Source organism: Otolemur garnettii, unplaced genomic scaffold (assembly GCF_000181295.1).
Source record: "Otolemur garnettii isolate 467f Iridium unplaced genomic scaffold, OtoGar3 scaffold00085, whole genome shotgun sequence".
NCBI classification, from domain to species: Eukaryota; Metazoa; Chordata; class Mammalia; order Primates; family Galagidae; genus Otolemur; species Otolemur garnettii.
The window spans coordinates 5,648,044-5,664,394 of record NW_003852480.1 but is presented as its reverse complement, the minus strand read 5'-3'; the positions used below and the strand labels follow the sequence as shown (position 1 = coordinate 5,664,394).

The 16,351-nt window shown below is 34.5% G+C and overlaps 1 protein-coding gene across 1 annotated transcript in view; it reads left to right on the top strand.

Moving 5' to 3' along the window:
- FSTL5 (follistatin like 5) overlaps positions 1-16,351 on the top strand; it is a 512,268-nt gene that overhangs the window by 128,204 nt on the left and 367,713 nt on the right. Inside the window, exon 4 of the mRNA XM_003794706.2 lies at positions 14,501-14,621. Coding sequence (XP_003794754.1) covers positions 14,501-14,621 — 121 coding nt within the window. The remainder of the gene's footprint in view (positions 1-14,500; positions 14,622-16,351) is intronic.

Genomic DNA, 16,351 nt, shown 5'->3' with positions numbered 1-16,351 from the left:
GCACCTGTAGTCCCAGCTATTTGGGAGGCTCAGGCAAGAGAATTGCTTGAGCCCAGGAGTTTAAGGTTGCTGTGAGCTGTTACTTAACAGCACTCTACTGAGTGTGACAAAGTAAGACCCTGTCTTAAAAAATAAAAAAAGAAGTTTATCGTAATTAAGATATTTATGTTGTCATATACTTCACTATTAGCAAGAGTAAAACTCTTGAAACTTATTTTATAGTTATAATAAATGACTAATCAATTAAATTAAAATATATTTATAATAAAGAAATGTCATCTTGATTTCTATGTGCCTGACATATTGAAATATTTTGGATTTGTTATTCTACTTTTTATTTTTAAACTTTTTTTTCAGTTTTTATTAACATATCTGCACCACTGTAGTCATTGATTGGTTGGACCCCAAATATGATGAGATCAAATCTAGTTATTATCATAGAATTACATCTACATTAAAAGGGAAGACTGCTCATCCCTGGGAAATGGCAGAGGGCAGCGCTGTACTCACACGGGTTTCCAGTTTCTGATTTGTTCAAGTTTGTATTAGTTTCCTGTTGCTGCCATAACAAAATACTACAAATTGTGTGCCTAAAACAATAGAAATGTATCATCTCTTTTGTGGTAGCTAGAAGTCAGACTCCAGGTGTTAACAAGGCCAGGCATCCTTGAAGGCCCTTGCTTCCTCTAACTTGAAGTAGCCCCAGGCACCCTCTGGCATTCTTCACATCTTACAGGAGTCGCCCCAATCTTTACTTCCATAGTCATGGGATGTTTCTCCTGTGTGTTTTTCATCACAGGGTCTTGCTTCTTCTTATAAGGACACCAATCATATAGAATTAAGGATGTACCCTATTCTTGTATAATCTTATTGTAATTTATGTTTTTATCTGCAATGATTCATCTTCTGAGGTACCAGAGGCTAAGACTTAACAAATCTTTTGGGTGACACAATTCAACCCATAATAAAGTTTATCTGAGACAAAGTTTGGTATTGTTTTCTCAACTTCTTTCAATTTATATGTTATGTCTAATGAGCATTTGAGCATTCTTTCAAATCTATGAAAGTTCTGATGTGAGAGCAGAAGACATCTTCAGAATCTCAGTTATATAGTACCCAACCAAGTGCCACACAAAGTTAATAATCTAAAAAGGTTGTTTACAAACTTTGTCCTGCATATATCCCATTCACCTACAGAAGGAAATCATGGTTACTTCCAAGTTTCAGCTACTATGAATAACGATGTTATAAACATACATAGGCAGGTTTTATGTGGGCAAAAGTTTTTAATGATTTGGGATAAAAACCAAGGAGTACGATTTCTTATTGTATGATAATAGAGGAAATTTAGTTTGGTAAGAAACTTCCAACCTGTCCTGTGAAGTGGATGTGTCATTTTGCATTCCTAGCAGTAGCAAATGAAAGGGTTCCTGTTGCTCCACCTCCTCCCCAGCATTTGATGGTGTCAGTGTTCTAGGTCCTGGCCATTATCTCCAGTGTGTAATGGTATCTCGTTATTGTTTCAATGTGCCTTTCCCTGATGAAATACTATGTGAAGCAATTTTTCATATAATTATTTGCCATCTGTATGTTTTCTTTGGTGAAGTCTCTGCCCAGATAGTTTGCAGATTTATTATTATTTATCTTTTTCATATTAATATGAGGGTACCAATGACTAGGTTATGTTGTTTGCATTTCTCAGGTAAAGTTCAAGTTGTAGTTGAGCCCTTCATCCACAGTTGGGTATTGTGTACGTTAGGTGAGAGCTCACCAATCCATCCCCTCCACCCCTTTCCCTTTTTCCTTCTCCCCTTTGTCTCCCACTTGAATACACTTGTGCTTTTCTCTCATGTGAGCATGTACTTGTTTTCTAGTGGTTTTATATTAGCATTGAGTACGTTGGATACTTGCTTTCCATTCTTGTAATACTTTACTAAGGACAATGTCCTTCAGCTCCATCCAGGTGAACACAAAAGATGTGAAGTCTTCATCTTTTTTTTTATGCCTGAACACTATTCCATGGTATACACATACCACAGTTTATTAATCCATTCATGTATTGATAGGTACTTGGGCTTGTTACCATGTCTAGGCAATTGTGAATTGAGCTGCAATAAACATTCTAGTGCAAATGTCCTTGTGGTAAAATAATTATTTTTTTCTTCTGAGTAGATACTTAGTAATGGTATTGTAGGATCAAATGGAAGGTCTACTTCTAGTTCTTTAAGGATTCTCCATACTTCTTTCCAAAAAGGCTGTATTTGTTTGCAATTCTACCAATAGTGTAAAAGTGTTCCCCTCTCTCCACATCCACACCATCACCTGCAGCGTTGGCGTTTTGTTATCTGGGCTATTCTCACTGGGCTTAGGTGATATCTCAGTGTGGTTTTGATTTACGTTTCTCTGATGATTAGGGACAATGTGCATTTTTTTTTTTTTTAATGTTTTTGTTGGCCTTTCTTCTCGTCTTTTTCAGAGAAGTTTCTGTTCATGGCTCTTGCTCATGTGTAAATGGGATTGTGCTCTTTTTCCCCATTTTAAAAATCATTTCATTATTTCTTACTATTGAGTTTTAAGAATTCTTTGTATATTTTGTATACAGTCCTTTGTAAGATGTGTCGTTCACAAATATTTTCTCCCAGTCTGTGGCTTTTCCTTTCATCCTCTTGATATTTTGTGGTTCAGAAGTTTTGTTGTTGTTGTTGTTTGTTTCCATGAATTTGACTTTATCAGTTATTTATTTCATTTAGATCATACACTTGGTGGTCTAAAATCATCCCCATTTCCACTATTATCTAGGGCTTTTGCTACATTACATTATAGAAATTTTATAGCTTTTCATTTCACATTTAGATCTATGAACCATTTTAAGTTCATTTTGGGGAAGTTATTTTTGTGGAAGTCCTTGTATCAATTCATTTGTTATACACATATATCCATTTTGAAGTCTTATTTGTTGAAAGAACTACAGTTGCCCTTTTGTATTGCCTTTGTCCCTTCAAAACATCAGTTGACTCTATGTATGTGGGTCTCTTTCTAGGCTCTGTTCTGTTTCACAGATCAATTCTTCTATTCTTTCAGCAATAGCACAGGGTCTTGATTACTATAGACTTAGAGTAAGTCTTGAAGACAGGTGTTGTTAGTTCCCCAACATTGTTTTTCTTCAATATTGTGTTGGCTAGTATGGGAATTCTGCCCGTTCATGTAAACTTATAATCAATTTACTGATATCCACAAAATAACTTGGGATTTTGATTGTGATTGCATTGAATCTATATCAAGTTTGAAAGACATATTGACAATATTGAGCATACCTATACATGAACATGGAGTATTTTCTAATTATTTAGTTGTTCTTTAATTGCATTTATTAGAGTTTTGTACTTTTCCATATATATATTTATATATATATATTTGATTAGATTTACATCTATCATATATTCATTGCAGAAGATAGATTTACATCTATCATATATTCATTGCAGAAGATACTAATGTAAATAGTATTATAATTTTAATTTTAAATTAAATCTGCTCATTTCTGGAGAATAGGAAAACTACTGACTTTTGTATAATAACTCTATATCCTGAGAACTTGCAGTGATTGCTCATTAGTTTAAGGAGCATTTTTGTCATTTTTTAAAATAGTCTGTGTAAATAATAACGTATCTGTGATTAAACCTTCTTTCCTAATATGTCTAGTTTTGTATCCTTTTAGTCTTTTCAAGTCTTATCAAATTTTACCTAAGATGTCAGTACAATATTAGAAAGAAATGGTGATGAGGGGCATCGTTGTCATGTTTCTGATTTGGGGGAGAAAGCGTTGAGCCTCTATTAATTATGATGCTAGCCACAGAATTATAGTAGATATATTCTTTATCAAGTGGAATAAGTTTTCCTCTACTGCTATTATAATGAGAATTTTGACCATTAATACGTGTTGAATTTTGTCAATTGCTTGTCTCATCTGTTGTTATGATCAAATTATTTTTCTTCTTTAGGTTGTTGGTTTGATGGATTATACTGTGTTTTGAATGCTGAACCAGGCTTGTAACTTGAAATAGATCCCACTTGCTTATTGTATAACATACTTCTCATATGTTGTTGAGTTTGATTCCTTAAGGTTTTTCAAGGATTTTTACATCTATAGTCATGAGGGATATTGCTCAATAGTTTTATTTCTTAGAATATTTTTCTCTAATTTGGGGATTAGTATAATGTTGGCCTCATAGATGAGTTAGGAAGTATTCCTTCTATTTCTGTCTTCTAAGAAAGGTTGTAGAGAATTGAAATCCAGTTTATATTGAGTACTACAGACACTTTTTCTTTTCTTGTTCTCTACTTCGGTAGTTCTTTGCATTTTCTACACCCTACATGTTGTGCCCGACTCTTTCTCTAAAGTCTGATTTTTGGACTTTTCCCGGGGCTGCAAGTTCCTTATCATGTAAAACACTGTGATTCTATTTTAAATCTTCCTTTTAAATTTGTATAACCAAATAAATCACATCTCCCAGTTGCCAAACATCAACCTTACTTAAAAAGTAATGGCAAGTTATAGGATGTAACAACTCCAGCATTAAAAAGAAATAGTATCTGTCATCTTCTTGTCTCTCAGGAGGCAAACTAGTCTGTAGTCCTAGAGGTGAGAGAAAATTTCTGGTGTCTGCTTTCTGCCATATTTTTCAGCCCCTCAGAGCCAGGTAAAATCCACATACTTTTCATTTTACTCATGTATCAGACCAAGTTTATTCCATTTCTTAAGAATTTCTGACTCTTAAAAAAAATATGTAGTGAGATTGTAAAGTAGAATGAGGTATCCATTGTGTTTGTGTTTTACAGGAATAGAACAGAACTGTTCACTCTCACCTATGTGCCTTAATTACTGTATGACAAAAGAAAGATCTCAATCACATTTATTTTTTTTTTGTTTGAGTGCCTTTGTTTCTAACTGCCTATATTCTCTTTATTAAAAATGAATAGATGTTTATTTAGTTCCTGGTGAACCTATGTGTTTTCTTAAATCTGTGCTATATTCTATGGGACTGATGTGAAATCTGAGCTTCAAAAATGTTTGCTTACATGAAAATTATCCTTGAAAAACTGTGTTCAAAATTGGCTTAATTTTCCAGTGTATATGTCTCAGAAGCTAACAGTTCCCGGCAAAGCCTCAACAAACACATAAACATTTTTCTTTTTTAAAAGATGTAGTCAAGGCATCGTGGTAGCTTTCACAAGCATTGTGTATTTGTCTAGTGTGGTTAGTTAGTCATTCACATGGCACTACAGTTGTTGCTTTGACTATGTATGTTATTCCTAAAACTGACCTGTATGTGGAATGCTTGAAACCAAGATTTCAGGATGAGATGTGGAATAAGCTGGTCCTCTTGACCGAGTAACATGTAGGGGGGAACAATCATTGGTGGAAAGAAGCTCAAGGACAATTTGCTATGACAAGAAGCTCTTCTGGATGGTTTACTCCCAGGGATATTGAAGTTACTGAGAATAGTGAAAGAGTAAGGATAGACAGAAATACCATGAACCAGGAGCCAATTTCATTAATGAATTATGGTGAGAGAATAGGAAAGACTCATGCGACTAAAATTAGGAGTGGATCTATGTACTTCTTCTCTCTCTCTCTCTCTCTCTCATTTATCTGTCTGTTTATTTATCTATCAGAAGAAGAATGATTTTCGAAAAGGAAATATTCCAGAAACTCCAGTAGGGAACCATTCAGTTATCTCTCACCTTCCTTATGCTGAGTAGAATGGGCATGTAAGAGAAATTAGCTTCTATTTAAGTTAATTAAAATTAATGGACAGTTTCATTAAGACACAGCCAGATTTTTCTAAAGTCATTTGCAGTGAAGAACATATTTTTATAAGAAATGGAAGGCTAAGTATAATTTTCAGAATTTTCAGAGGGCACAATGAGGGGTTTGGGTTGGAAGGGAAAGGAAAGGAAGTTGAGTCCCATTGGGGAATCAAGCAATATGGGGAGACTTGGGTTTCACAGGGTGGCAAAGGTGAACAGTGTAGGAAGCACACAAAAAGATGTCTAAGGAGAAGGGACAGTTACTTCTTGCATTGTGACTTTGTATATTTGGTCTCTAGGTCAGATGAGGAAGCATAGTAAGTTTCACTTGTTTGAATGGCAGCCTTTAGTTTGTTATCAGCCAAGGGGAACTTGAAATATAACGGCACTAACAACTTGGAAAGTCTGTTCTTTGGGCCTCTATCCATTTGACAAAATAGCACCAGTAGAATTTAAGTAAGTCAAGTAATTCCTTGTGATTCAGAGTTTACACAAGCAACCGTATTGATTATATTTAAGTTTTTCTCCATTTAGATTTTGTCATCTTAATAAGCTGATTTACATTAGAAATGGATATTGGAATGAAATATTTCCCTAATATACATATATGCCAACTCTTTATTGAAATAATAAAAATAATTTCTTGTTCACAGAATTTAGATTATTATGTTATACCTATTTGACTTAAAGTACTATTTTCTCAATGACTATCATATGTAAATACATTTGCAAAATTAAATAAAAAGTAAGCATAAATGAAAGTAGGCATTTTCTTTCTTTCTTTCTTTTTTTTTTAGCCAGGTCTAGGTTTGAACCCACCACCTCCGGCATATGGGGCTGGCACCCTACCCTTTTGAGCCACAGGCGCCGCCCTAAAAGTAGGCATTTTCAAGCTTATAAGATAGACATGGCTATGAGGTGTTTTGTTTTGTTTTTCTCTTTTTCAACATTTTTATGTATCAAGTATGTTTCTTTAAAATTTATTGAGAACATTACATTGGGGAATGGACAGTTAATCTTCAGGTTGTCAAATCCTATCACAAATTCAAAGACTTTTTAAAATGTTCCAATCTAGTCAATATATTTATTCCTATAACATTAGAAGTAGTTGTTTTATTTTTTTTTTCCACAGATAAAAAGCTGTTTAAGTGGGAACAAACCAAAGCCAAATAAATAAGCATTTGTATGGATAGAGAAGTAAGATTAAGTGAGGATTTCTGGGGAATGCCATGGTAATTAATCCTATTTAACATAGGAGGATATAAAGCACAAAGGAATTTGTCCAAATTGTGCCTTAGAGGAGAATGAACAACTATTTCTTGTTTTTAAAAGCCCATAATCTTATCTAGTATACAAAAGAAGGTGGGGGAAACCAGGTGTTTGACTGAGAATGTCATTGTCAATGCCAGCAGATCCTGAGAGCACTGCTCCTTTCCTCAACAGTGCTGGGATTTTAGAAAAATAATAACAGCAGTAATTCGCACTTAAGAGAAAAAGAGGAGGCCTGTAACTGTTGGTTTACGTGCTTCAATTAGAAATCAGTACTTTCAATTGCATCTGGAAACATTAGTAACTAGTTTCAGATACACTTTTTTTTTTTTAAGTATTCTCTATAACATGCACAAAACAACTGGAAAATCAATCTTTAGGTTTCTTTAAAAAATACATTTGTAGCATCTTTTCTAAACAATGGCAAGATACATTTTAAAATGTGGCATTTGTGTTCTGAGACTCCTTACAAGCTATATACAATATATTAAAAGCAAAATACTTTCTTTCCTGCCCATTGTTTAATAAAAACAGTGATATCTCTGTGGCTGTTATTTCAAAAGAATTATGGCTGGCTCTATAATTTTTTAAAAATTATATTAGGCATTTTAGAAAACCTGAAAGAAACCTGAAACTTGATCATTTTCATTTACTCCTTTTCTTTTAATATACCTACTATAGGATAGCAGCTTTTATATATGATTAAATAATTTGAAATATATAATATTAATTTTTTACTCTAATTTCTTATTGTTTAGAAGCACTATTGATAATGTATAATTATCTTACTTAATAATTTAATATCAGGATGGGCACAATGACTCATGTCTATAATCCCAGCGCACTGAGGCTGAGGCAGGAGGATCCCTTGAGCTCAGGAGTTGGAGACCAACCTGAGCAAAAGTGAGACCCCCATGTCCACTACAAATAGAAAAACTCACCTGATGTTGTAGCAGGTGCCTGTAGTCCCAGCTATTTGGGAGGCTCAGGCAAGAGAATTACTTGAACCCAAGAGTATGAGGTTGCTCTGAGCTATGAGGCCATAGCACTGTACAGAGGGAGGCAAAGTTAGACTCTGATTCAAAAAAAATATGTATAATAATTTGATTTCATATTTTCATTCATCCTGTCCAGGATAAATGAAAACTCCATTCGGGTAGGGAGTGTGTAATTCTTATTGATTAATTTACCTCCAGTACTTGGCAAAGTTCTTGGTACATATTAGGTGCCAAGAAAGGTAAGAAAAAGGGAGTGCAAAAAAAAAGAAAAGAAGAAAGGAATAAAGGGCAGGAGACAAGAAGGTATTCAGACCACATAGTGGAGGAACCAGTGCATAGTGAATATGTAGGAGAAACATAGATCTAATAACTGGATTTGTGCATTCCTACCAAGGAGTACTTATCATCTAACCTCTAATCCTAGCCCTATGGCAACTGAGGTGGGTGATCCCTTGAGCTCAGGAGTTTGAGACCAAGAGGCCAACCTGAACAAAAGTAAACCCTGGTGTCTAATAAAAAAAAAACATTCTGGCAGGCACCTATATCCCCAACTACTTAGGTGGCTGAGGCAACAGGATAGCTTGAGCCCAAGAGTTTGAGGTTGCTGTGAGCTAAAATATCACAGCATTGTACCCACAGTGACAAAGTGAGACTCTAAAAAAGAAAAGAAAAGAAATGTCTCCTTCTCCTTAACTTCAAAACTGACTTTATTTATTTATTTTTGATTTATTATTTTTTTTTATTAAATGATAACTATGTACATTAATGCAATTCTGGGGTACAGTGTGGTGTTTTCATATACAATTTGAAATATTTTCATCAAAATGGTTAACATAGCCTTCATGTCATTTTCTTAGTTATTATGTTAAGAGAATCATATTCTACTCTTAGAAAGATTCACTTGTACCCTTATAAGATAAACCATAGCCAAAGAAGATGAAATATTTGGGAGTTTACCTAACAAAGGATGGGAAAGATCTCTATAAAGAGAACTATGAAACTCTAAGAAAAGAAATAGCTGAAAATGTTAACAAATGGAAAAACATACCATGCTCATGGCTGGGAAGAATCAACATTGTTAAAATGTCCATACTACCCCAAAATGGCTTGAAAACCTTCCTTCAAAGCAGAGGATCCCTGAGTACCAGTACCATCAAGACCATGGTGACAGTGACATGATTGTGATTAGTTTGGGGAAAAATATTTTGTAAAGGAATAGGGAAGAGCTCACATGACATGAACATGAGCTCACAGTTGCTGTTTCTCTCTTGACCCCGCCAAGGATAGTAAAGGGGAAAAAAAAAGAAAAAGAAAAAGAAAATGACCCCACTCATCCCCCTTCTCTCCTTTACACTACAAGGACAGTCAAATTAACTCCACATTTCATTCATCCAGATGAATGAAACAGGGCCCTTGTCTCCCACCATGTATATTATGAAAATTACTTCGTGTTGGATAAAACTTGAAGCATTAAACCATAAAAATTCCAGAAGAAAATGTAGGATAAGCTCTACACAAAAAATGTATGATGAAGAACCCAAAGGAAAATACAGTAACGACAAATATAAATAAAAAGAATTTGATTATGCTAAAAAGCTTCTGCACAGCAGAGGGAATGATCAATGGAACAAATACACAACCTACAGAATGGCAGAAGATATTTACAAATTACACATGCAACAAAGGCCTGATATTTAGAATCTACAAAGAGCTCAAACAACTCAGCAAAAAGAAAACAAATAACCTGATCAAAAAGTGAACAAATACATGAACAGGAGTTTGTTTGAAAGAAGATAAATGGGCAATATGCCATATGAAGAAATACTCAATACCATTAATCATCATACCCCATTAGACTGGCCATTACTAAAATGACAAAAAAACAACAGATGCTTGAGTGAATACAGTGAAAACAGAATGCTTACACACTGCAGATGGGTGCAAACTCAATGGAAAACAATATGGAGAGTCCTCTAGGAAATAAATGTAGCCCTACCAATACACCCAGCAATCCCACTACTGGGTATCCTCTAAAAAGAAAAGAAGTCATTTTATGAAAAAGACATGTGCACTCAAATGTTTGTTATAGCACAATTCATAGTGTTAATAATGTAGAATCCAAATAAGTGCCCATCAATTCATGAGTGGATTAACAAAATGTCATATGCATTTATACCGGGGAGTACTAGTCAGCCATAAAAAGCAATGAAATAGTGTCATTTGCAGCAACTTGGGTGGAACTAGAGACCATTATCCTAAATGAAGTATCTCAGGAATGAAAAAACAATCACTGCATGTACTCTTTAATAACTGAGAACTAATTGATGGGCTGACATGGGAACAAAGAGAGATAAATGTCATTGGAAATCAAAAACGGGGAGAAAGGAGGAAAAGAGGCATAAAACCTACTAACATGTACAGTGAACACTGTTCAGGTGATGGGTACAATAAAAGCCTCCACTTAAGCATTATTAAAAAGATATCTGTGTAATAAAAACATTTGTATTCCCACAATACATAGTATTTTGAAATTTAAAAAAAGAGAAAAAAATCAATCCCGTATGTTTTACCCATTTTGTGAAAGTCAGCATGATAGTTCTTACGTTTCCAAATCATGCTTCATCCCCCAAGTCTCACACATTTACCTCTCTGTATCAGGAAGACAAGACCTCTACATCCACTCCCAACACATTGCATTTCTTTTCCAAGTTTCATTTATCTTTCTATCACTATCATCATATGACATAATATGCATTTTGCATATGCATTTCTTTTCTCTCCCTTCACTATAATATAAATTCTACATAGAGAGGGAATTTTGTACATATTATTGCCTGCTGTGTTTTCAGAGCCTAGCACAATGCCTGATGAGTCACCTACTTGGCAGTCAAAACTGATTCATTGAACGATGATTGAATGAGTGAGAGGAACAGAATAGTCAAAAGATTATAAAAGTATATTCTCACACAGCAGTTGAAGGAAAATCCAGTCCCTAAAACATTGACTCACCCTTGATTTGTTATAGTCGTACACACTTTGAAAATGCCATTACCCTGAATGTGAATATGTCCCCCCACTGAGATGCTGCATATCCGGCTCCCCAGAGTCTGTGCACTCAGCTAATGCTTCCACTTATTACATGGGTTCTAACCTCTGTGGAGCCTAAGATATCTATAACTTGAACATGAACCCAAGAAAAACTTGTATATACAAGTTATTACTATTTTTTTTTTTTTGTAGCCTTAAGGTATTCACCAAAATATTTGGTAAGTCTGGGAAAGATCCTCATCCTCACTATTTGACAGGAGTTAACAAATGGAATTATGATTGGCCTCTTTGACTGAGGCATCATTACAGGGTATTTAAATTGTAATATATTTATTGACTCTGGCCCTGTCGTGACTTGCTAGTCCAAAAGTAATATGCGCATTTTGAGAAGCCTAGAGTGAGAGTGAGAAGTTTTTGGAACCAATACCAGATACAAAATGAAAGAAGTTGAAGGAACAATTGAAGTGCCCCAAATTGGGATCCCCAGTGCTAAAAAGCAGTCAATGTGGAGTGGGGCAGGACATCCACTTATATGACCGTCACACTTTCTGGTTGACAGTCAGACACTCATCACACCAAGGCTGTCAAGTCTCTGCCTATCTAAAGCAATTTTTCCAGGTTGACTGAAAGGTCCTAGAAACTCATCAACTGTATATGTTAAATATGATTCATTTCTTATACATAAATTATATTTCAATAAATCCCTTAAAAAGAACAGAAAAAAGAAAAGTACTTCTCTTGTTAAGAGCCTACAAAGAGTGTGACAAAGTTTCCCATCTGGAAGCATGAAGGAAAGAAATAGTTGCTAAAAATAATGCTTTTAAGTGGCTATTTCATGAACCCCAAATGAGCAAAATATATATTTGAAAAATTGACAAATGAGAAGTTGAATCACCCCTGTCCTGACCATGGATGTGCTCCAGTATAGATGAGCAGGGTTCTTTTTTTTTTTTTTTTTTTTAAGTTTACTAACCAGGGCAATGAGTTTCTCTAGGTCCACTCATTAAATAAGATGCTCAAAAAAGATAGGAGTTCATGCTCTTGATCTAATAAATCCCAAATTTAATGTAAGTGAGACAATGAAAATAAATATAAGACAGAAAATGAGGACAAATTTTCCATCAACTGTCTGTTCTATCTCTGTCAATTTACAAACAAGTATGAGAATAAAAAGTCACTAAAACATTATTAAAATGCCCGATCTGGTGTCCCTGCATCCTAAATATGACCACAACGCTAACACTGTACGTGTTTGGGAATAGTAAAGTGAAGCAAGGTCAAATACACTGTACCCCTACTTCCAGCTCCCAAGGAAAGTCAAGTCATTTTTCATGATCTAACTGATAACAGACGGAAAATGACTGAGAGCTTTGCTGCTTTCTAAATAGAAAGGCCAGTGGGAGAGATGGCTTCAGCGTTAGGTAGCTTGGGTAATCCCTCCAGCTAGATTCTGTAGAAGTGTAGGGTTTAATACTTGCCTTCTATGATCTATTTATAATTAAGCCAGATGAGCTTTTTGCCTTTATTCTCCTCTAAGGTGACAAATGTCAGCTTAACCAACACAATTTTTAATATAGACACGTTTACAAAGAGAGAGACCCCACTTGACCGCAGCAGTTCTGTTTGACAGAGCACATGTTAACATTGTACCTCACTGCCCAGGTGGCCAGAGAGGGGACTGGAGGCTCCCGTGACCCACACGCTTAGCCTCATCTTCAGAACTATCTCCACAGCCCATCCACACTCCTACAAAAACTTTCCGAATAGAAGTGTTCCAAAAAGGTTCAAAAAAATAGTTCAGAAGCATCTGAGGGTCTTTAGAAAGCAGCATCACCAATCTGCTATTGATGTAATAGAGAAAGCCTGAAAAGCTCTGCTCTACCAAAAGCAGCGATAAACCATTATAAATGGGCAACCATAATGTGCACAAGCTCATGCCTGGAAGTCTGCAGGGAACTATTTGAAGAATAAGTGTATTATGTAAAAATCACTATTTTTAACATTAAGCAATAGCTTTTGAGTATATACTATAGGTTAAGTCATACATCCGACTGTGTGTTTGTGTGTGAATCTTCACATTCATTTTCTAATTGAGAAAAGGACAAGCAACTTGCCTGAGATTTTAGAGTTATTATGATGAGGCACTGGCAGGAGCTGAACTCAGAGCTGACTGACTTCACAGCTTGTGTGTGTTTTGGCCAGGGCTGTGTTTGAACCTGCCGCCTCTGGCATATGGGGCCAGTGCCCTACTCCTTCATTGAGCCACAGGCGCTGCTCTGTTTTTTTTAATTATTATTTCACTGAATTTAAAATAGACAAACAAAATACTGTGATGCACAGATCCTAGCAATATGAATTACTGTCTTTGCATGTGAGAGAGTGTGAGAGACCATGGGCGCAGCTATGCAGCTACCCACAATGAATAGGAATATCTGATAAATCTTGGAGAGCTCGGTTATATGACAGCTAATAGTGAAAATCAATAGAGTATAAAAAACCCTGCAGTTTCAGCCCATAGGGCTGAGTACAGAGGAGAACAGCAGTTTGATGTTATCTTCACCCACGCTCGGATAGATTTTCATCATCAATCGGGGCATTAATTCTATTTGGCTCTTGGAAACAGTCATTTGCTTAATAGGTCTTTTGTGACCGAGAGAGTTCCTGCACAATCCCAAAAGACTTAACTTCCAGCTGGGGAGGAGTTTAGGCAGAGGAGGATAAAAATCTAACTTCATATTATATAAATAATAAGAGGAGGAAAGTTGGAACAAACTGCCTCCTATTTTTGTTGGAAAATAGCACTGTTTTATTTTGACATAGGTCACCAAGACACAGGAGGCAATTTTCCTGTGGAGGTATTTTCTTGAGTCAGTATAAATGTAGCAAAGCAAATGAGTGCATACCAAATGTTCTTTGGACGCTTAGATTTGTCAGGTCCTACTGGGAGATTTTTGTATTAGAACACCGGACGACATCTTTTTTCTTTTTTTTTTTTTTGGCAAAAAGTATACTTTTATTAAACCTTATTTCAAAGTACATTATTAAATTGTTCATCAAACTCATGAATAAAATTCAGTCACTGCTAAAAATAATCATGATGGTGATTCTTTTTTTTTCTTTTTAGGATTTATTTATTTTGATTGAATGGCAACTATGTACATTAATGCACTTCTCTTAAGTACCTGTGTTACTTTCTGTCTTTGGAATGGTTAACAATAATGGTTCAGTACCTGCAAATGAGGATTTGTCAAAAAGCACATTCCAGCGTGTTCCAGATTTAGAATGATTTATTATGTGATTATTTCAAATAATAAATTATACTATCGAGATTTTAAGACACAGATATAAAAGTATGGCTGTAATTTTCCTGTCAGGTGATAAAGCAGGAAGAGCTTGACAAGGATCTTTCTGGTTGTTCTCTGTATGATCTGCTGAAATACGATGATTGGAACGCTGACAAGCACCTGGCTCTTGAAGAATTTTATAGAACATTCCGTGAGTACACGATACATTCTCTAATTTCTCTTTATGCTTTGTCCTTGCTTTGCACAATTTAGCATGTTTACTTGGTCTCAGAGAATAAGTTGTTTACAAAAGAAGCGATATAATGGAGACAAGGTAAGTTTGGGGCTACCTTGAAACATATATAAAAGCTAAGAGGCTTAGTAGCTATAAAATGAACGCTTGGAAATATTTAATAACATTTCTTACATGAGCAAATATTGAAATAGTTGATATAACCATGTCTTGCTGATTCTAGTTTAAGACATTTGTATCACAATGGTTCTTCCAAGGTTTTATGAGGGTGGGAGCAGCACTGGACCTGTTGTCACTATGTATCTATCGAAAGCAATTTACACAATCACATTTTTTAGCTTCATTGGGAAAGCAAAGCGGATTAACCAAAGGAATTTTCATATATTTGAGGACCAAGAATTGGTATTAGAATGAAAATTATATGTATGTTAAGGTATGTTTGGATACTTTATATATGTTCAATTTGATAAATGTATCTTAAGTTGACTAACTGTGTTTTATAGAGCATAGCTATAAAGATAACTTAGTTAACCAAAATTCCCTAGCCAGTTATTCTTTAAAAATAACTCAAAGCAAAAATACTTATGTGCAAAAAAAAAAAAAAAAAAAAAAGAAGAGAAAAAAGGAAACAATTATTTAGAGGTATGTGAAAGAGAAAGAGGGACGCAAACTAAATTAACTAGTTAGTATTTGAAAATCACCAAAGGAGTAAAATTAACCAGTATTTAATTCAGTTAAGCATCTGAACTAAAATATGAGATATATAATATCATAAATATATGTATATATTGTATATACACATGTATGTATATTATATACATACTATATACCTTATACATATATTTATGTATAGTATACACATATATTTATGTATATTATGTTATGTACATGTATATATTATATTATTATGTATATATATAATATTCATAAATATATTTATATTATATAAGACAGGACATAGGCAATATACTTGGAGTAAAAAAGATATTTTTTAATGTGGCCTGGCCTTTTTATAACTTATCTGCTGCCTGATGTGGTAGACTTTATTCAAATCTATTATTATTCTTAAAAATCCATGTAAACAAAGATGGTTTTCTTATGATTTTATAATATTTATTGAAATAATGTAGTATATTTATGTAATATTTTATATGAGCAAAATGATATATGAGAGAAAGCTACATATTATGCATATTTAAGCAATATATTAATATGTTCTCTGGATTTCATTAAATTGCAGTTTTATTTTAAATTACAGGATGACATAGTAAACTGTTAACCCTTTAAATGGCGGTTGTAAATCTAGAACACTTTTCATAACTAACCAAAAAAGAAGGTATATTATTACTCTATTTATATATGGAGAAACTGAACCACAGAGAAGTTAAGAAATAAGTGACTGAATCTGTAATCAAATGTATGTCAAGCTAATTATTATGTCTACATATTTTTTACTAAGTTTTACTCTGCAGTGGGCATTCTTTTTGTTGTTGTTGTTGTTGTGGAGGAGCATTTATTTATCTATTCATTTATTTATTTTCACATGTATAGGTAGCTTCAGTTTTTTTTTTTTTTTTCAATTGCTGGGGATTCATCGAGGGTACAAGAAACCAGGTTACACTGATTCCATTTGTCAGGCAAAGTTCCTCTTACAATTGTGTTTTGCCCCTAAAAGGTGTGTCACACCC